The 23,400-nt window shown below is 45.2% G+C and overlaps 1 protein-coding gene across 3 annotated transcripts in view; it reads right to left on the bottom strand.

Annotated features, from left to right (window-relative positions):
• Positions 1–23,400, bottom strand: part of LOC126095257 (poly(A) RNA polymerase gld-2 homolog A-like) — a 155,247-nt gene that overhangs the window by 60,613 nt on the left and 71,234 nt on the right. For 2 of the 3 annotated variants that reach the window (XM_049910013.1, XM_049910011.1), the window contains exon 8: positions 9,417–9,545. In XM_049910013.1, coding sequence (XP_049765970.1) covers positions 9,417–9,545 — 129 coding nt within the window. Of the gene's footprint in view, positions 1–8,944; positions 9,205–9,416; positions 9,546–23,400 lie in introns of those variants that run through there. The other variant, XM_049910012.1, reaches the window with a different exon arrangement.

Genomic DNA, 23,400 nt, shown 5'->3' with positions numbered 1-23,400 from the left:
CCTCATACAGGTATTTCACATTGTAGGCTGGACATACTAGTAAAACAGGACAGGTGGTGAACTGTGGAAGAGGTAATATTACACTTTCATGCTGAACAGAGCAGAAGTGTGCCTGAACACCCAGTGCACTGAACACTTCTAACGCTAGGCCTCCGAACCCGGCAATCCATCCATGTGCCAGTGTTAACACGACAACATCAGCAACTACGAGTGAAATGGGCACGTCACCAACAGCAATGGATGTTGGCACAGTGATAGTGCATAGCATGGTCTGATGAATCCCAGTACCTTCTTCATTATGCCAGTGGGAGGGTGCAAATCTGTGTCTGCCAGGGGAACAGCTCCTTAATGGCTGTACTGTGGGATGGAGACAAGTGGTTCCATTACACTCTGGAGAACACTGATGTGGGTATCCATGTGTCCAGTGGAGTTCGTGCAAGGCACCATGACAGCCAAGGAGTATCTTACACTGGTTGGACATCTCTTAACCCCTTCACAACAATCAAGTTTCCCAACAGCAGTGGCATTTTTCAACAAGATAATGTGCCATGTCACAAGGCCAGGAGTGTTATGGAGTGTTCGAGGAACGCAATGGTGGGTTCCAATTGTTCCACTGACCTCCCCAACTCTGTAGATCTGAACCTGAACGAACGCATCTCGGATGTGATTGAACATGTTGTCAGAGCTCCTTGCCCCCCTCCCCCCCCCCCCCCCTGGAATTTCTGAGAATTAGGTGACCCATGTGTGGAGATGTGGTGCTAATTCCCTCCAGTGACCTACCAAGGCCTCATTGCTTCTATGCCATGACACGTCACTGCTGTTATCTATGCCAAAAGTGGACATCCTGGCTATCGGTAACAGATGGCCTTAATATTTTGGCTGATCAGTATAGATGGTACACACATTAATCAGCCAAACAAGCTTACTGTACCCTCTACATATACAATGACAAAAATTATGTACGAGTGCAGGCTGAATAGTAATGCATCTGAATTTTATATGTGAAACTTTTGAAGAGTTTTAAATAAAACAAATCTTATTAACATTCTATATCTGTATTCTTCATGTCAACATACTTATTTCTCAACACAGGCACCATGGTGACGAACACATTTCTACCGATAAGAGACCAGTTTGTTTTTAGCATCACTGTAGAACGTTTGACTTTACTGACGGAGCCACAACCTCACCTTTGCTTGCACTGCTTCATCACTATCAAAGTGAAGTCCTTGACACTGTTCTATAAGTTGTGGAAACATGTGAAAATTGGATGGAGCCTAGTCAGGATTGTATGGAAGATGTTCGATCACAGTGAACCCAAGGCATCAGACTTTTTCCGGTGTTGCAGCAGTCGTGTGTGGTCTGGGACCGTCATCCTGTAGGACAGGGTGCTCATTATGTAGACGAATTGTTCACATTTGTGCTTTCAGTTTCGGAGCCTTCTAGTGGCTGAGGGTTCAACTTGCTCACAGCAAAGCTTGAAAGCTGACTGAGTAATATGCATGACGTGTAATACCTAACCAATATTGAGAACAGAATAAAAAATTCAGAGCCATTACTTTCCGTGGCATGCCAACTCGGTACAATGGATTTACTCAGTCCTGAAGATAGTCATCAAAGACTAAAATTAATTACCCAATTAATTAAACTTTACTGGTCCATGACTGAATTTATATTAAATATTCCTGAATCATTGTGGAACCTTGTTGCTAATACATTACAAATTGTGTATCCATTTTTTGAGTCAGGTTGTGCCATAAAGCTTACCGTATTTACTCGAATCTAAGCCGCACCTGAAAAATGAGACTCAAAATCAAGCGAAAAAAAATTTCCCGAATCTAAGCCGCACCTGAAATTTGAGACTCAAACTTCAAGGGGAGAGAAAAGTTTTAGGCTGCACCTCCAAATCGAAACAAAGTTGGTCCACTGTAATAAGAGAGGCAATTTAAGTCGAATGAATGACGATACAGCTACAGTAGTTTGGTTCGAGTCGTAAGCTTAACGTTAAGCTTTACCAAATAGCCACTGCTATGCATCAGACGCTCCGTCCTTATTTATACGGGTACCCTTCCTTTTTCACGTGCTTCGTCTGGTTTGAATTGATTGATTATTTTTCTTTGATCCGGTAAGTGCCGTTCTCTTTGTTATAGGTGTTTATGTCACTCTAAGCTGAAAATGAATTACGGTACTCTGTCGTTTGCTTTTGTGCACGCTACCGCAGCTTACAATTTAAAAAAGAGGAATTGTCTCATAAGTGAAAGAATGGCAAGAGACTGCTATATGTTGTTACTTACACTGCTGCTTTCTTTGATGATGATAGACAGAAACCAAATAATAGAGTGCGTATGATAGAAGCTGTTCTGAACAAGAGTTTAGCGAAAATATTTCTCCGTTGGAGAGTCTTTGCAGACGCCTCTTTAGTACATTACATTCTGCACAGAAATTAGAGCCATCTTAGATTTAAAAATCTAGTCAATTGCCGTGCTTCATTTCTGACTGTATCACTATTAGGCATAAGAATAATACGAACATAAACATGACATGATATGTATATTCTTCTACGTTTGCTGTTGTCTCACTCTAGTTTCGTAGTTTATTAGGCAGACAGGATTTAAATGAGATAGCAGCAAACACGAAAGAATACATGGCAAAATGTTTATATTCATATTTATACTTACGGTGAATAGAATACTGCATGTGATTCACAATTCATAAAAGTTACTATTAGCAACCATCTCTTCTCACAGGTAGGAAAAAATTCAGAACGTAGAGTTGGCCATATTGACAAACATCCAAAACAGTCTTGCCAGTTGGATTTTCGTAGTACACTGAAATGCTGCGACATTCGAAGATGAACAATACGGAATTTGTATTTACTTCGTTGGATAACGTATGAAAATGTAGTGGTTGAAACTCGAGGCGGAGAAAAAAAGCTCGTCTTCCAGCCCCCCTCCCAAGAGGCTTTGGTGCCAGTATTTATCTTCGTGCCTGCAAAGCATGCCTGTGTAGCGCTACATATGTTCGACAGCAGAAGTTAGTTGTGGCGGCACCTACCAACATTTTTCAGAACTTCCGCTTACTTTGCACTCGATTCTAAGCTGCAGGCGGTTTTTTGGATTACAAAAACCGGAAAAAAAGTGCGGCTTGGATTCAAGTAAATACGGTATTTATTCACAATTTATTTTAGTGTTTGTTCACTAGTAATTAATTTACCTGTATAGCTGTCCACACTCTTCTACAACACAACATTTTAAAAATCATTGTCTTTTTCTTGTCTGTACTGTTCATCATTCACATTTCGCTTCCATATACAGCTGGATATCTTTCATAAAGTATTGCCTTTTGAAATGTGATTGTTTATGCAGCAAAACCAACACAAATTTTGACAAAGGATGGGGCTGGTGGGTACTCACTGACCACTTCTACGTTGGGCATGGGGGTGGGGTGGGAGGGCAGATACTGTTCCTGCCTCCCCACCACAAATTCACTTAGAGATGTACATGATCGACTGTCAAAGCCAGCAATAAATTACACTATATGGGTGCAAATATGCAAATAGTATTATGATTAATACCAATTTTTGCTTATAACTGAGTCAAACAGTCGCATCCTTGAAGCTACCATCTGTCAGACAACATTAAATGTCTGATAACTTCACATTTATGCTGTCCACTGCTGTCATGTGTTCCAGTGAAGGAAAGATCCTGTAAATTGGAATGGTTTATATCTTATATGGAGCTACTTTATGAAGAAAATGATGACAGTGTGTTGTTCTACGACTGCATTAGGTCTCACAACATGGTGAGCAATAGATCACCACATAAAGAAACTGCTTTTGTTAAAGAAGGCTTCTGTAACTGTAAATAGTAACATAACAGTTCAAAAGCCAACAGAAGAGTCACTTTCACCGAGAATCTGCACAACTTAATCAGAAACATGAAAACATCATAATACCTGTCATCAGCCAATTCATGCAACGTATGTATGCTGATGAGAAGGAAGCTGGAACCTCTTTATTAACAATTATGTCTTCACACAAGTTTCTGGACCTAACAGGAAATAACCTTAAAGGTTACGGAACAATTACAGGAAACCTAATGAAACTTCTCAATGAGGGGGAGAATGATGTACTAGAACTTAAAATCTGGTTGAAGTGTTGAGAGGTCACATTGATGCCAACAAAATACTGGAAATTAGGGTTCTCACAAGACATAGTGCACTAACCAAAAAATTTTCCATTTTATTCAATTATGGCATTATTAGAAATAAATGTGGCTGGCCAGGAGCAGTTTACTCTTTGTATATGTTGACAGAGAGAGGCTCAAAGTAAAAGCTTTTTGTATGTTTGTATGGTCTGCTACACGCCAGGGCGTACCGTATTTACTCGAATCTAAGCCGCACTTTTTTTCCAGTTTTTGTAATCCAAAAAACTGTCTGCAGCTTAGAATCGAGTGCAAAGCAAGCGGAAGTTCAGAAAAATGTTGGTAGGTGCCGCCACAACTAACTTCTGCCGTCGAATATATGTAGCGCAGGCAGAAAGATAAATACTAGAGCCAAAACCTCTGCGTCAGTAAATAAATTTAAAAAAAGGTGGAAGACGAGTTTTTTTCTCCGCCCCGAGTTTCGACCATTGCATTTTCAGACATTATCCAACGAAGTAAATACAAATGCCGTATTGTTCATCTTCGAATGTGGCAGCATTTCAATGTACTACGAAAATCCGAGTGGCAAAACTGTTTGGGATGTTTGTCAATATGGCCAACTCTACGTTCTGAATTTTTTTCCTACATGTGAAAAGAGATGGTCGCAAATAGGAACTTTTATGAATTGTGAATCACATGCAGTATTCTCTTCACCATAAGAATAATACGAATATAAACATTTTGCCATGTATTCTTTCGTGTTTGCTGCTACCTCATTTAAATTCTGTCTGCCTAATAAACTACGAAACTAGAGTGAGACAACAGCAAACGTGGAAGAATATACATATCATGTCATATTTATACTCATATTATTCTTATGCCTAACAGTGATACAGTCAGAAATGAAGCACGGCAATTGACTAGATTTTTAAATCTAAGACGACTCTAATTTCTGTGCAGAATGTAATGTACGAAAGAGGTGTCTGCAAAGATTTTCAAACGGAGAAAAATTTTCGCTAAACTCTCGTTCAGAACATCTGCTATCATAAGCAATCTATTATTTGGTTCTTGCTGATCATTATCAAAGAAAGCAGCAAAGAAAACAAAGAGCAGTCTCTTGCCATTGTTTCGCTGATGAGACGATTCCCCTTTTTTTTTAAAAAAAAAAAAAAAAAAAGCGGCGGTAGCGCGCACAAAAGCAAGCCATGCCGCAAGCGGCGGCAGGTCATAGACACTCACTATCAGAATGCGATAAACAATGCATGACACAGTAAAATAATGCATTTTCAGCTTAGAGTGACGTAAACACCTATAACAAAGAGAACGGCACTTATTAGATCAAAGAAAAACAAGCAATCAATTCAAACCAGACGAAGCACGTGAAAAAGGAAGGGTACCCGTATAAATAAGGACGGAGCGCCTGACGCATAGCAATGGCTACCTGGTAAAGCTTAACTGCTAAGCTTACGACTCAAACCAAACTACTGTAGCTGTACCGTCATTCATTCAACCTAAATTGTGTCTCGTATTACTATGGACCAACTTTGTTTCGATTTGGAGGTGCGGCCTAAAACTTTTCTCTCCCCTTGAATTTTGAGTCTCAAATTTCAGGTGCGGCTTAGAATCGGGAAAATTTTTTTTCCTTGATTTCGAGTATCATTTTTCGGGTGCGGCTTAGATTCGAGTGCGGCTTAGATTCGAGTAAATACGGTAAGTACTAGTAACAAATACACCCTTCTAAGACTCTCACCAAGAACTGATATTTTTTTGATGGTGCAGCCAAGTCCCACCAAAGAGAATTATGTGCATGTAGATGTTATGTTACCACTTGGTGTTGACAAGATGAATCCAAACTGAAAGCTCAGAGTTATACTAAATTGTCCGAGCCAATGAACTATAATTGCAAAATCTTTGAAACATTTCAGGGAAGACTGTGAACAACGGGTCGAGAACACAGAGACTGAAGTACTGAATGCAAGACCTCAAAGTCGAAAGACAATCCATCCTGTGGGGCTACATGAAGCAGCCCAAAAATGTTTGAGACTTTTTTTGTGTAACAGTCACTATTGAATTGTTTAGACTATGCAAAGAACTGGGGAGATCGCTACAGAATCCAAATTTTAACGTAGCTTGTATGAAACATTATGTAGGTATTTTAAAAGCCGCTCTTGTGAATCATTCTGTTAGAGAAAGACTAATATTACTGTAGTAACCTAAATCTGAAGTACTCAAATATCTCATGGCAAAGAAAAATACCAGAGAGAATTAAACACACAGCTAATCATCTGACCCTCAAGAACTGTTTCATGGACAAAGATTTAAGGGAGGTTTATTTGAAATTTTTGATCTCTTTCCGAATGAGACTTGTTGAAGACACGATCAAGACAATATAGAGACTATCCCCAGCTTTAGAAGAGTGTCATCACGTGAAGTTTGATGTTCCTCTGCCTGCCGCAACACGCCAATACAATGGAATGGGACTACAAGAGATTTCGTGTTCTCCCTCCTCCTCCTCCTAGATAGGTTTTTATCATTTCTACAATGCACCCGCCCTCTCCGTCTCCCTCACCCACCTTAGCATGCTACTGAAACTCCTAAACATGTTCCTTGTAGCTTCAACGCAATTGCAGTTGATAACTGGCAGCTTTGGACAGCCTCCAAGATCAGGAATTCAAAGTTCATCACACCCAACTTAACATCCACTGATGAAGTCCTTCCAGAGCTCTATATTTAGTTACACATGGGAAGCACATGTTGCTTAAGGAATACACTAAATGAGGTACAAATTAATTTTGCCAAATTTCAGGATAATACACTGTTCCATGGCACTCAAAAATCACCATCATTTATGCCACATGCAGAAGAGCCTCAGTCTTCCTTGGTAATAGCAAATGTGGTGATGTCCGACTGTGCTTACATAGTTATCACTAAGGTCTTAATTATGAAGCAAGTGTTCGGTATCAGTAATGATGAATGAGATGTAAGGGTTGTCTCAAAAGTCACTAACAGCTCAACAAACCTTTTGGTTCTTGCTCCTATTCCGTCATTAGCAACTTCTCACAAATAATGAGTAGATATTATCTCATGTTTAAATAATAAAATTCTTTTGGCAAATGTTTGACACTTTTGCCCGTGTATCCAATATCACTCAGTGATCTTCCTTTGTGAATGTGTCACCTGCAGTGGCTGTAAGATTTTTTAACCCCTTGACATTAAATCCCGAGTTATCACATTTTTATTCTTTTGACAGAAACTCAAAATCCCAAGTGTACTAAGGCAGCTTAAGAACAGAGCTTCGAAAAAATAAAACCTTGCTTACATCAGTTTCAGCACTGATAAGTGCTCAGCACCAGAGAGCATTTGGTCATTGTGTACAGCTTTGGATACTCGACAACAAATTGCGTGCTTTCATCTTATGTCCTGTATTATTGTTCAGGCAGGGCTTTCTAGAAATGACGGCAATAGTGATCCTGAGTTTAACATTGAATTTAGCAGCTCACAAAGTGGAAGAAGAATGTGATGTTACTTCATTTGAGACAAAGTGACAGCAGCTTGTCAGTTGAGTGACAAGTGTTCCCCAGTGGTACAAGATAAATACATCCACTGTGATCCAGCAGGCTCCCTTTAAGATTTGTGTTCACTGGAAAGCACTGTGAAATACAGGAACTTCATAGCTACAAACAAACTAAAAAATTACTTCAAATTTAAGGATATTTTAGTCAAAGTTCAGTGCACGAGTGTACTTGAAATTTTATTACTGGTGATCTTCAAAAATCTGTAACACATTCCACGTGGGAAAAATATATCTAAAAACAAAGATGATGTAACTTACCAAACGAAAGCATTGGTATGTTGATAGACACACAAACAAACAAACAAACAAACAAAAACAAACACACACACACACACACACACACACACACACACACACACACACACACAATTCAAGCTTTCGCAACCAACGGTTGCTTCATCAGGAAAGAGGGAAAGACGAAAGGATGTGGGTTTTAAGGGAGAGGGTGAGGAGTCATTCCATTCCCGGGAGCGGAAAGACTTACCTTAGGGGGAAAAAAGGACAGGTGCGCAGACATACATATCCACCATCCGCACATACGATACATGTGTGCGCGAGTGTATACCTGTCCTTTTTTCCCCCCTAAGGTAAGTCTTTCCACTCCCAGAATTGGAATGACTCCTCACCCTCTCCCTTAAAACCCACATCCTTTCGTCTTTCCCTCTCGTTCCCTCTTTCCTGATGAATCAACCGTTGGTTGCGAAAGCTTGAATTTTGTGTGTGTGTTTGTGTGTCTATCAACAACAGCCAAATCCATAGCACATATTTCAAAGGCTTTCTCAAAGGCTACACCAGCTCTCCTTAAATTATTTGAAGCACTTAACTGCTGTTCACCACAAATGAGCAGAAATTGCTAATCTATAATCGAATTGTGCTGCCAGGGGTAAAATTTACACACACACACACACACACACACACACACACACACACACACACAAACAGAGAGAGAGAGAGAGAGAGAGAGAGAGAGAGAGAGAGAGAGAGTGTGTGTGTGTGTGTGTGTGTGTGTGTGTGTGTGTGTGTGTGTGTGTGTGTGTGTGTGTGTCGGGCATATGGACGAACCTACTGCATATGTAGGGTGGCTGAATGTGTGTTACTTAAGTTGGTGATGATAGCATTAGGGGCAGGAGTTCCACTAAATCAAGAACTTTGAGGTAGTCAATAGCTTGGTGAATGCTGTCTTTCAGGTTTATAAAATCTAATTGGTAATAGTTGAGAACAAGAGTATAGGTTTATTGCTAAGTTCACTGCAGCAATATGTTTGTTGGAGGGGAGGGGGGCGCACACACAGAAAAACAGATCATGAAATCTGTTTCTGGGTAAGATACTGTCTTGGTAGGCAATCAGTAAATTTTGAATACTCCAACAACATATGCAATTATGGGTACCAAAGCTGTAGAAGAGGGAAGAGGCATTCTGATCCGGAACAAATGGTAACTGGTATATTGTAAAACAAAGTGGCATATCCCGTCTTGTAGCACTCCAAGCCTGGAAGAGGATAGGACACCAGAGATGAACAACTGATCTGAAGCATTTTGCACACCACAAAAAGTACAGCAAATTATTGCAGCAGTTGTAAGAATACCATTTAGTTTTACAGTACACAATGTTTTTTAAATTCTGATTGTTATCAACAATATAAAATTTAAACCTCCATTTTTCATGCACTAGTAATCAGATTATTTTAATTTAGTACTTACATTGCAAGAAGTGAATTACCATCAACACTAAGGAATAACTTGATATTGTCATGTTCTTTGCGTCATTTATGTTATGGGCATGGGCCCAAAGTTTCACAATTAACACAAGAGGTCGAACTCTCCAATCCACTGTAACAAAGGAAAACCATATTGTAGTATTAGCTCAGACTTTTTCAAACAAACAATGCACATGCATAACTGTTTATAATGCTATAATACGAAAAATGCAACAACAACTCTCGTAAGTTACACACTGGGTGCATCCAGTCGGGAGGGGGGGGGGGGGGGGGGGGCAGGTAGAGTGTGCGTGGGGTTGGGCGAGGGAGAGTGATTTTGTGTGTGGGCGTGCGCACGCGGGGGAGTCATAGTGTGTGCGGGATGGGGGGAGTCAGAGTGCGCGCGGGATGGGTTGGTTGGTTGGTTGGTTGGTTGGTTGGTTTGTGGGACTATTGGGACCAGACTGCTACACGAATCGGTCCCTTTTTCCAAAACTTAAAATTATCCACACAGAATAAAAACGAACAACGGAAAAGATGACAGACGACACAGGACAAGAAAGACAGACAGAGACCAGACAACAGAAATTAAAATCACACAGTGTGTGACAGTGGTTGGCCGACCATCGAGACAAAAAAGGAAAAGCCAGCTACCGAGAAACACATTAAAAACTCAGTCTAAAATCGTAGGCCAAAGGCCAGACTCAACACAAAAAAACATAACAAACACTTGGATTACGTGATAAAAACCCCCTGCCCGAATAAAACCCAAAACTAAGCCTGCCATGGCAGTGTGATTTGTTAAAAGGGCAGGGAGCGTGTCAGGCAGCCCGAACATCTGCCTGAGCACAGCTAAAAGGGGAAACTGCAACAAAATGTGGACCACCGTCAAAACGGATCCGCAGCGACTTAAAGGTGGGTCCTCACATCGCAATAAGTGGCCGTGTGTCATCCATGTGTGCCTGATGCGCAGCTGGCAGAGGACAACAGACTCATTGCGAGAGACCCGCAAGGAGGAGCGATACACACACCGGTAGACTCCTTGATGGCCCAAAGTTTGTTTCGTGAAGGCAGGGCGCGCCATTCAGTGTCCCAAAGTTCAAAAACTTTGCGGCGTAAGACCGCTCGCAAATCAGTCTCTGGGAAGCCAACGTCCAGAGATGGTTTTACAGGTGGCCTGTTTGGCCCGGTGGTCTATATGTTCATTGTCTGGTATCCCAACATGGCCTGGGGTCCACACAAAGACCACAGAGCGGCCCCAACGGGCAAGAGTATGGAGGGACTCCTGGACAGCTATCACCAGACGAGAGCGAGGGAAACACTGGTCGATAGCTCGTAAACCACTCAGGGAGTCGCTACATATAACGAAGGACTCACCTGAACAGGAGCAGATATACTCTAGGGCACGAAAGATGGCGACCAGCTCAGCAGGGACAACGCTACAGCCAGCCGGCAATGAATGTTGTTCGTAATGGTCCCCTAGAGTGAGAGCATAACCGACACAACCAGCAACAATCGAACCGTCAGTGTAAACAATGCCAGAGCCCTGATACGTGGCAAGGAAGGAAAGAAAGCAGCAGCGGAAGGCCTCCGGAGGGACTGAGTCCTTTGGGCCCTGTGCCAATTCGAGCCGAAGGCAAGGGTGGGCACACACGACGAGGGTGTACACAGAGGAGTCCGGAAGGGAGGTGGAAGAGCGAAAACCTCAAGCCCAGAGAGAAGCTCACTGACACAGACCGCGATCGTACAACCCAACCGGGGTCGATGTTCTGGGAGATGGACAACCGACTGAGGGAACAGGAGACGATAATTAGGATGCCCGGGCAAGCTACAAACATGTGCAGCATAAGCGGCCAGTAAAAGTTGGTGTCGTAACCACAATGGAGGGACACTTGCCACCACAAATATGCTGTCCACAGGGCTGTTCTGGAAAGCTCCAGTGGCAAGTCGGATCCGCTGTGAACGATTTGGGTCCAGCACCCGCAATGCAGATGGGGATGATGAACCATACACCAGGCTCCCATAATCCAGAAGGGACTGGATTAACGCCTGGTAGAGCCGTAAGAGGGTAGATCGGTCAGCGTCCCAGCTGGTGTGGCTCAAGCATCGCAGAGCATTAAGATGCCACCAACACATCTGTTTAAGCTGCCAAATATGTGGGAGCCGAGTCAACCGGGCATCAAAAACCACACCCAAAAACCAATGTGTCTCCACCACAGCAAGAAGTTCGCCAGCAAGATAAAGCCGCGGCTCAGTGTGAACTGTTCGTCGCCGGTAGAAATGCATAACGCAGGTCTTGGCAGCCGAAAACTGGAAACCATGCACTACAGCCCAAGACTGCGCCTTGTGGATAGCGCCCTGCAGCTGACGTTCAGCAGCTGCAATGCCAATGGAGCTATAGTAGAGGCAGAAGTTGTCAGCATACAAAGAAGCTGAGACAGACGTTCCCACTGTCGCAGCGAGCCCATTAATTGCAATTAAAAACAGGCAGACACTTAGGACAGATCGCATGTCGAAAAAGACAGCGACCAGGTGCTGACGGCGGGCAAAGGCTGTACGGATGGGTGACTCCAGGCTCACCAGATTGTCGGTGGCAGAGCAGCCTTTACGGAACCCACCCTGAGATGGAGCCAGTAGGCCCCGAGACTCGAGTACCCAACTCAACCGCCGGCTCACCATGCGTTCGAGCAACTTGCAAAGAACGTTGGTGAGGCTAATGGGGCAGTAGCTGTCCACCTCCAATGGGTTCTTGTCAGGTTTCAAAACGGGGATAACAATGCTTTCCCGCAATTGCCACAGAAACTCACCCTCGACCCAGATACGGTTGTAAAGGTCGAGGAGGTGTCGCTGGCAGTCCACTGAGAGGTGTTTCAGCATCTAACAGTGGATGCGATCTGGCAAGCGGCTAGGGCACTGTGGAATTCCCACTCAGTGAATGGGACATTGTAGGATTCAGGACAGCAGGCGTGAAATGAAAGGCTCCAAAGTTCCTCTTTAATGGAGCGGAAGGCCAGAGGGTAATTCACAGAAGCGGAACAGAGAGCAAAATGGTCTGCCAAGCGGTTTGCAATGATGTCGGAGTCAGTACAAACTGCTCCATTCATTGAGAGCGCAGGGACGCTGACAGGGGTTCGGTAGCCATAGAGGCGCCTAATCTTGGCCCAGACCTGCGATGGAGAGACATGGAGGCCAATGGTGGAGACATACCGTTCCCAGCACTCCAGCTTGTGTTGGCGAATAAGACGGCGGGACCGCGCGCGCAGCCGTTTTAAAGGCGATGAGGTGTTTTATTGAGGGACGTCGCTTGTGACACTGGAGCGCCCGTCGGCGATCTATAATCTCCTCGGCGATTGCAGGCAACCACCAAGGCAGAGGGGAGAGAGCAGGGGGAGGGGGAGAGAGCAGGGGGAGGGGGGAGGGGGAGAGAGCAGGGGGAGGGGGGAGGGGGAGAGAGCAGGGGGAGGGGGGAGGGGGAGAGAGCAGGGGGAGGGGGGAGGGGGAGAGAGCAGGGGGAGGGGGAGGGTGAGAGAGCAGGGGGAGGGGGGAGGGGCAGAGAGCAGGGGAAGGGGGGGAGAGAGCGCGGGGCGGGGGGAGGGGGAGAGAGCGCGGGGCGGGGGGAGGGGGAGAGAGCGCGGGGCGGGGGGAGGGGGAGAGAGCGCGGGGCGGGGGGAGGGGGAGAGAGCGCGGGGCGGGGGGAGGGGGAGAGAGCGCGGGGCGGGGGGAGGGGGAGAGAGCGCGGGGCGGGGGGAGGGGGAGAGAGCGCGGGGCGGGGGGAGGGGGAGAGAGCGCGGGGCGGGGGGAGGGGGAGAGAGCGCGGGGCGGGGGGAGGGGGAGAGAGCGCGGGGCGGGGGGAGGGGGAGAGAGCGCGGGGAGGGGGAGAGAGCGCGGGGTGGGGGAGGGGGAGAGAGCACGGGGTGGGGGAGGGGGAGAGAGCACGGGGTGGGGGAGGGGGAGAGAGCACGGGGTGGGGGAGGGGGAGAGAGCACGGGGTGGGGGAGGGGGAGAGAGCACGGGGTGGGGGAGGGGGAGAGAGCACGGGGTGGGGGAGGGGGAGAGAGCACGGGGTGGGGGAGGGGGAGAGAGCACGGTGTGGGGGAGGGGGAGAGAGCACGGTGTGGGGGAGGGGGAGAGAGCACGGTGTGGGGGAGGCGGAGAGAGCACGGTGTGGGGGAGGGGGAGCGAGCACGGTGTGGGGGAGGGGGAGCGAGCACGGTGTGGGGGAGGGGGAGCGAGCACGGTGTGGGGGAGGGGGAGCGAGCACGGTGTGGGGGAGGGGGAGCGAGCACGGTGTGGGGGAGGGGGAGCGAGCACGGTGTGGGGGAGGGGGAGCGAGCACGGTGTGGGGGAGGGGGAGCGAGCACGGGGTGGGGGAGGGGGAGCGAGCACGGGGTGGGGGAGGGGGAGCGAGCACGGGGTGGGGGAGGGGGAGCGAGCACGGGGTGGGGGAGGGGGAGCGAGCACGGGGTGGGGGAGGGGGAGCGAGCACGGGGTGGGGGAGGGGGAGCGAGCACGGGGTGGGGGAGGGGGAGCGAGCACGGGGTGGGGGAGGGGGAGCGAGCACGGGGTGGGGGAGGGGGAGCGAGCACGGGGTGGGGGAGGGGGAGCGAGCACGGGGTGGGGGAGGGGGAGCGAGCACGGGGTGGGGGAGGGGGAGCGAGCACGGGGTGGGGGAGGGGGAGCGAGCACGGGGTGGGGGAGGGGGAGCGAGCACGGGGTGGGGGAGGGGGAGCGAGCACGGGGTGGGGGAGGGGGAGCGAGCACGGGGTGGGGGAGGGGGAGCGAGCACGGGGTGGGGGAGGGGGAGCGAGCACGGGGTGGGGGAGGGGGAGCGAGCACGGGGTGGGGGAGGGGGAGCGAGCACGGGGTGGGGGAGGGGGAGCGAGCACGGGGTGGGGGAGGGGGAGCGAGCACGGGGTGGGGGAGGGGGAGCGAGCACGGGGTGGGGGAGGGGGAGCGAGCACGGGGTGGGGGAGGGGGAGCGAGCACGGGGTGGGGGAGGGGGAGCGAGCACGGGGTGGGGGAGGGGGAGCGAGCACGGGGTGGGGGAGGGGGAGCGAGCACGGGGTGGGGGAGGGGGAGCGAGCACGGGGTGGGGGAGGGGGAGAGAGCACGGGGTGGGGGAGGGGGAGAGAGCACGGGGTGGGGGAGGGGGAGAGAGCACGGGGTGGGGGAGGGGGAGAGAGCACGGGGTGGGGGAGGGGGAGAGAGCACGGGGTGGGGGAGGGGGAGGGGGAGAGAGCACTGGGTGGGGGAGGGGGAGGGGGAGAGAGCACTGGGTGGGGGAGGGGGAGAGAGCACGGGGTGGGGGAGGGGGAGCGAGCACGGGGTGGGGGAGGGGGAGCGAGCACGGGGTGGGGGAGGGGGAGCGAGCACGGGGTGGGGGAGGGGGAGCGAGCACGGGGTGGGGGAGGGGTAGAGAGCACGGGGTGGGGGAGGGGGAGAGAGCACGGGGTGGGGGAGGGGGAGAGAGCACGGGGTGGGGGAGGGGGGAGAGAGCACGGGGTGGGGGAGGGGGGAGAGAGCACGGGGTGGGGGAGGGGGGGGAGAGCACGGGGTGGGGGAGGGGGAGAGAGCACGGGGTGGGGGAGGGGGAGAGAGCACGGGGTGGGGGAGGGGGAGAGAGCACGGGGTGGGGGAGGGGGAGAGAGCACGGGGTGGGGGAGGGGGAGAGAGCACTGGGTGGGGGAGAGCACGGGGGGGGGGGGGGAGGGAGAGAGAGCAGAGAGAGATGGTGCACTGCCCTTCCTTGATGTCCTTGTTCACTAGAAAACTAATGGCTGCCTGAGACACAGTGAATACAGGAAACCTACACACATGAATCAGTATCTGTACCCTCTTAGGCACCATCATTGGCAAAAAACATGGCATTCTGAACATCCTTGTCCACCAAGCAAAGGTCATCTCAGATGCTGAAAATCTGTCACTTGAACTAAGCCACCTCCAAAAAGGCTTCCGGGAAAATAGCTATAATCACTGCGAGGTATCAATCTGTTCCTGGTGAGACCCGCAGGGAAAAAACCACCGAAGAAGAGAACAAGAGACTTGTGTTTTTGCCTTCCTGTGGCACAGTGTCGGGAAAGACTAGCCGGCTCCTGAAGATACGTAACAGCTCATTAGTGTTCTGGCCCCCAGCAAAAATATGTCATCTCATAAGGCCTGTGAAGGACAATCTACAGTTTAGAACATTTGGAGTGTCCAAACTCCATGTCAGTGTGGTAACTACTGTGTCAGTCAAACACTATGCGCTGTGCAGCAATGCCAGATGGAACACAAGATGTGCTTGTGCCTACACTGTTTTGAAAAATCAGCAAAACATGCTTTAGAAAATCTACACCAAACTATTTGATAACACATCTGTCATTATGATGAAGGGATTTTGTGATAGCATCATAAAAGAAGCAGCATAAATAATAATATCTGAAAACACCATCAACAAGGATGGTGGTTTGCAGCTCAGCACAGCCAGGGACCTGGCCATCTTGAGGTTGAAGCGGGTGTGATTGACACAGGACAAAGACATTTCCACATTTGCTGAGGAACAGAGCACAATGACGTCACAGCCAGCAGTGCAGCTTTACGATGGTGAGGCCTTACAAGGGAACCTCCCCATTGCACCCCCCTCAGATTTAGTTATAAGTTTGAACAGTGGATAGGCCTTGAAAAACTGAACACAGATCAATCGAGAAAACAGGAAGAAGTTGTGCGGAACCATGAAAAAAATAAGCAAAATACACGAACTGAGTAGTCCATGCGCAAGATAGGCAACATCAAGGACAATGTGAGCTTAGAAGCACCGTGGTCCCATGGTTAGCACGAGCAGCTGCGCAACGAGATTTCCTTGGTTCAAGTCCTCCCTCGAGTGAAAAGTTTAATTTTTTATTTTCAGACAATTATTATCTGTCCGTCCATCCGTCCGTCTGATGCAATCACTTTTTTGGGAGTGATTATCACATCCACAAAAAAACCTAAATCGGGCAAGGTAGAAGAATCTTTTTATCCATTCGCCAAGTGTACAAGTTAGGTGGGTCGACAACATATTCCTGTCATGTGACGCACATGCCGTCACCAGTGTCGTATAGAATATATCAGACGTGTTTTCCTGTGGAGGAATCGGTTGACCTATGACCTTGCGATCAAATGTTTTCGGTTCCCATTGGAGAGGCACGTCCTCCGTCTACTAATCGCACGGATTCGCAGTGCGGTTGCAACATACAGACACTAAACATATTACAGTGAACAGAGACGTCAACCAACGAACGAACAGATCATAACTTTGCAAAAATAAAGAAAGTAAACTACTCACACGAGGGAAGACTTGAACCAAGGACCCCTGGTTCCGCAGCTACTCACACTAACCACGGGACCATGGCGCTCCTGAGCTCACAGTGTCCTTGATGTTGCCTATCTTGCACATGGACTACTCAGTTTGTATATTTTGCTTATTTTTTTCATAGTTCCACACAACTACTTCTTGTTTCCTCGATTGACCTGTGTTCAGTTTTTCAAGGCCTATCCACTGTGCCAACTTATAACTAAATCTGAGGAGGGTGCGATGGGGAGGTTCCCTTGTTAGTAACACAGCAGTCTCTACCACTTGACAATGGGCAAGGATAGCTCAGTCGAAAGGCTGAGAGATTTTTACCACCTGGCACACCTGGAAGCCCGAGAAGATTTAATTAATTCATAACTATGTGAGACCACGCATTCATAAATCACTTAAAATGATGTTCAAAAGTATGGGCTTCCACTTTAAAAACTTAGATAGATGAAACTGTTGCTCGAAAAGACTCTTGTCACAGCTCATAACATCATCATAAATAAAATTATTGGACAGGATATTTATTCAATTACATGGTTAGATGAAACCTACGTCAACACTGGTGAAGCAGTTGATAAATGCTGGACAGGCATTACTGTCTCAGAAACTGTGGTGTAGTGGTTATGAGACTAGACTGTTGCATGGAGGGTCGTGTGTTCAAAACTCACCTGAACCATAAAATTTTAATTTCTATATTCGGTTCAAGTACTTTCTAGAAGTATCCACAAATGTCAAGAATCATTGTACTTAATGTTCTGTCACTGTATATATTCTGTATGTGTTCTGGCCAGGTGCAGTTCGCTCTGAGCTCTCGTATGTGCAAGTGCCGAGTAAACCTCCATTATATGAAGTTAACTGTACGCCATTCATCTACTTACACCTTCCTCTACGTGACAATGTCATCGAGAAACAATGAAATGAGGATTGGTCAGCCAGAATTCTTGATTTATTCGTTACTAGCAGAGAGACCTGTTGTTGCCCAAGTATTTATTTTTAGCTGTGCGTCCACACCCATACCACTCAGCATCTGGTCTTGTGCTTAATATTTTTGACGTCACGTCCCCTGAATTGTGAGTTGTACAACGATACAATTTTGCAGGTACATTCAGCGGCATATGTGGATACTGCCTGCAAAATGTGTTGCGAATGGAGTCTGTAGCAAAAAAGTAATAAATTTAAACGTCAGGCACGATGCGGGAGCTTTTCATGCATCTCACTGTTAATGTCGCCATATCTCCTGAACTGTGTGTCATACAATGGTATCATGTTGCGGTTACATTCAGTGCTGTACGTGCATACTGTCTGCAAAAAAGTGTCACAGATACAATGTAGTTCCCAGTCTTTAAAGCTTCTACCTCAATTATCAAAAAGATGAAGCTTCTCAGTTGTTACCTAGAAGTACACTAAGCGGAGGGGAATTCTAAACAAGAATAGTTAGTTTTCTTACAGATACAAAATACTGTCACAGACTGACTTTTAACATGGAAATTTTGTTATTTTTACTCCCAAATACAAGTTCATAAAACATTCAACAACACATTTCTGAAATTGTCGTTTGTGTTTTCATGTATATATTTAATATAAAAGAACATTTACTCCTGACAGTGCTAGCGTATAATTCTGCATTGACCACAATCAAGAGCTGTGGTACACTGACTACATCTCAGCTACAACGTCATGAACTGCACTTCACAGCATACAAGCAGAATCAGTCATGGAAATCCTGTCTGGGTTTATTGGTGTCAAAGTGGTAAACAATGTCCACTACAAGAATGTGGTATATTTCAGCTGTAGCGAGGCTGGGCATATGTCTACTGTTTCTGCTGACCAACAGGAACCTATTCTGGAGCAGAGTCTATCAACCAACAGCACAACAATTTGAGATAATGGATACAACTCTGACCAGCCAAATGTCTAACTACCATTCTATGGGAGAGGACATGGAGTTTTAAGTTGCTTCTAGCTGAGGGTAACATCCACGTCAGCTATTAAAAATCTGAGCACCACAAAAACAATGTGTGACCATTCCAGAACCACTATTAATGCCCACTCCAACATAGATCTGTAGTGGAAGAAGAGCTAAACAGAGAATCAATACACCTCAAAAGTCAATTTGGCGGACACCTATTTACAACAGCTGCATGATGAGGAAATAAAACAAGTACTGGTCCTAAATACACTGTTAGGAATCCATAGATACAACTGTTTGTCGTTTGGGTTTGCAAGTGTCCCTGCCAAATTTCAAAGATAACTGAAGAAATTAAAAATATCCCCCAATCACCTTGACAATATTACTGTAACACGCATAATCTGGGAGCATCATTTGCACAACTTAAGATCTTAAGACACTAAATCCACATTAATTTCTCTGAGCTTACCACTGATGCCTCCCAGCGTGGCACTGGTGCTGTCTTATCAGAGATTTTGACTGCACAGACTAACCAATAGCTTTAGCCTCACAGATGTTACTAGCAGTCCAACTTAATTATTCTCATAATACAGAGGAAGCCATTAGCAAGAAATTTCTCATACATCTGTATTGAGTCAATTTTCATCCACTAACAAATCATATGCTGTTCATTGCCCTCTTCAAACACTCTTATACATTGCCAGAGACAGTACATTGTTTGTAACAGAGGGTGTTACTTCTATGCAACTATAAGTACGGCATCCATTACAGGCCCATCTCTCAATATTCTAATGCGGATTCTCTTATCTGCCTATGAGACCTGTCACGAAGTTTGACAGGTAAAAGGCAGTTTTGTTTTCAGATACATTTACAGCATGCAGTGTACTAAAGAATAATTCTCTGCTACTATTCATAAATTAGTCCAGTTTTCGGAGTAAAATCTGCTACTTCGGAGAAAGCTTTCTGGTTTTATGCATGTGGAGCCAAGTATCTAACAAAAGGATCAGAGCCAGAGTTTGAAATATACTTCCCTGTCTCAGCCTCAATGAAGCGAATGATACACTGGTATTGGCTATGGAGGACAAGGAATGCACAGTCATTACACTTAACTTATATTTCAGCGATGAGTCCTCCAGCTACTGCACCAGTTATAATAAAGAATCACATGCATGAAGGCCTTGCTACAGTATCATGTTTACTGGCCACAAATTAATGCTTGGTTAAAAGAATGGTGTAGACCTTGTAGCTGTTTGCCTACTTTGTTTTTTCATTTGTAGTCCTCAGTGTCGACATACTGGCTGAAAAAATAGAGGGTGGACGTGCAGTACTGTCTACTGTAAATGATGTAGCCAACAGATGCACAGCTGCATTTAACAGTATTTTACTTTCACTTTTCAAAACCCCCAATAACACACAGTTACATATGGCCAGCACTCTATTGTTTAACTTTTGATAAGCCTCATTATTAGTTTGTATGCAAACCTCCACATACTGCTACCATAGCTTCCTGTTGAACATCTACAAACAGTAAAACCTAACCACAAAGTTCACAGTTCTTGAAGAATAATCAAGTACATACGGAGCAGACACTGTCATTGTTTTTACACACGGCCTAATTGTTTCACAGTTATTTCACTATGAAGTTGATGCATTGTCATCATTCCAACCAACACAGGTTCACTGTCTGAAACTCGGCCATGGACTGACTGTCTCGTGACAAAAATTCAGACCCTCATATATCATCACAATACTAGGCACTGAAACTACACAGTGTTCGAAGTTTAATTTACAGAAATTACAATTAAAACTTAGCTCATTAAATTAACTGAATACATTGAAACATACTGTCTTTTTAACAGTCTCTTCTACTACAAAAGTTAGGCCGAATTATTTGTTTAATTCGTGTAATTAACAAATACAGTTAAGCAAGCAATACTTTTGACAAAACTGTGAATTACTTTGGAATTAATTAAGGGCTGGGTTTGGTAACATGTTTCCGACTAGAGCCAGATAGATACTTTAAGAATACTAGCATATCGTCTTCCAAATGTTTATACAATTCTTACAGAACTTGTATTTTTTTATATGTCAACAATAGAATTTAACCTTCACGCACTCGCGTGGGCGGTGAAGTGACCGCCTTTTTGCAATTTCGCGCCATACTTACTCCACAAAGGTAACGAGGCGGCGGGGGGCCATGTACTCTCTAGTGGCACCTTTTTCCGATAGATGCTGCTCGAAGTTTGTCCAAGTCGCACCTCTCTGCCTCTCAGGACAAGTTCAGATAGGTCTGAACACGTTCGGCAGTCAGTTTACTGCCTTGCGAGCGCTTACGGCACTTACAAACACGGTCAGTTACCACACTGCGAGCTCTTACGAGACTTTGTTCTACTCGTCTACTTTGGAATGTAAGTATTTCTTTTTGTAATTCCCCTATAATTCCTCAATTTTATAGACTCTTCCAATTCTCTAGTGAATGTGTATTACTTTCTATAAATTTTGTCATTCACAAATTCTGTTTTTCTTTCTACTTTAGCACTTCGTCATTCTAAGAAATTTCTGTTGGCAAAAGTAACAATTATTTTTATTTTTTAAAAGGAACGACGAAAATCTTGACTGAATTGGAGAGAGAGGAAGCAGAGGAGAAAGGCCATGAGGAATCCCTAAAAGATGATGTTTCCGATGACCCAGATTATGAACAAGAAGGGATTGAAGATGATATACATCAAAGTGAGTCGGAAACTGATTCGGAAAATGAGGGAGAAAATGACATAGATCAACAGGAGCTACCAACAAATGACATCAAATTTTATATAGTTAAGGACATGGAAACTATTTGGGCTTGTAGTGTCAATATTACCAGCACAAAATCAAAGTCAAAAAATATAATCAAAACTCTACCAGGTCCTAGAGGACAAGCCAGACAATGTGAAACTCGACTGGAAAGTTTTCAGTGTATAATAACTCTCGAAATGGTATGTCAAGCACTGGCAGAAGGAAGCAGTAACTCTGAAGTACGTGAAAGGGATTATAAGCCGACAACAACGGCTGAAATGCTAGCATTGTTTGGTGCTCTGTTTTTGATTGTGGTCAAAATAGGAAACCGTGCAAATTTCTCTGAATATTTCAATAGCAATGGAACAGGTCTGACAATTTTGTGAGCCAATTTCAGCCTAAATAGAGTTAGATTTTTGCTATCAGCTATAAGATTTGATGACCTGAACACGAGATTGGAACGTCAAACAACGGACAAACTTGCTCCTATACGAGGAATTCTGTCTTCTTTCATTGCTAACAGCAAAATTATTCAGTTTAGAGGTATTTGTCACTGTTGACGAGATGTTAGTTGCGTTTAGAGGAAAATGTCCATTCATCCAGTACATGTCCTAAACACCAGCCAAATACGGGTTAAAAATGTATGCAGTGTGTGATGCACGCACTTTTTATACATATAATTTAGAAGTGTACTGTGGAAAACAAGTGCCAGGCCCTAACGTACTCTCCAACAAACCATACGACTCGGTCGCTAGATTGGTTGAATGCATAGAAGGAACAAATAGAAACATAACAACTGATAATTATGTTTCGAGTCACCCGTTGGCTGAATACCTCCGTAGCAAAGGCCTCACTTTTTTAGGTACAATGAGAAAAAATAAAAAAATTCCCCAGAATTTGTGACAGTAAATGAAAATGCAGTGGCAGGAGACTACATGTTCAGTTGTCAAGATGACAAAACTTTGATTTCTATGATCACAAAAAAAAAAAAAGGAAAGCTGTAGTAGTGCTCTCCACAATGCATGATACCGACATCATTGATGAAGATACCAAAAAACCTGTACAAATCACAGACTATAATTCAACCAAAGGTGGAGTTGATACTGTGTAGACCTTATGTGCTCCAGAATTTCAACATCAAGAAGAACACAAAGGTGGCCTACATGTATATTTTTCCACTTACTTGACTTGACAGGAATAAATTCGTTATGCATTTTTCAATTCAACACAGGTAATATGAAAGAAAAAACGAGAAGACAATTCTTACATGTGTTATCTTTGGAACTGATGAGCGAAAACCTGAAAGAAAGAGCTAAACTGAAGCATTTACCAAAAGATTTGTTAGTATTTCTGGAAAATTACAGAGAGAGTGACGTAGTTTATCCAGCTGTATCAACCCCTACAAGGAGATGAATATGTTATGTGTGTGGCTCCAAAAAGAATATAAAAACGAAGCGAGAATGCGGTGAATGTGGAAGAAACATCTGTCTATGACATTCAACCACGACAGTTACATACAATAACTGTTGTCAGCATCAAAGCGAAAATGAAATGGATACGGACTGATCAGCATTTTTCATTTGACAGAAAAGTTTGTGAGGTTTTCAATCAAAAATTCTTTTTTCAAAGCAAAATTAGCTTTTCTTGTGACGAGTTAAGACAGTGAATAATTCTAGTCAAATATTACATTATATAGTCCCAAAACATTACAATTAAAAAAAATGTTCTTATATTTAATTTGGGTATTTGGCTTCCTTTTTGTATTCCATTGTATATTTTATTGTTAAATAAATAATTTTGATTACAAATGTGTTTGCAATATTGTTTGAGATATCCTATATCGATATTTTATGGAAATATGACCTTTAAAAACGGAAAACCTCAAGAGATTGATGAAAACTCTCGGGCGGTCGGCAGACTGCCGAGCGCGACTATTTCTAGGGTGAGCACATGAAGGTTAAGTTACAAAGCAATCACCGATTTTGC

This window comes from Schistocerca cancellata, chromosome 8 (genome assembly GCF_023864275.1).
Source record: "Schistocerca cancellata isolate TAMUIC-IGC-003103 chromosome 8, iqSchCanc2.1, whole genome shotgun sequence".
NCBI lineage: Eukaryota > Metazoa > Arthropoda > Insecta > Orthoptera > Acrididae > Schistocerca > Schistocerca cancellata.
The sequence above is the reverse complement of the archived record's forward strand: the minus strand, read 5'-3'. Positions and strand labels throughout refer to the sequence as shown.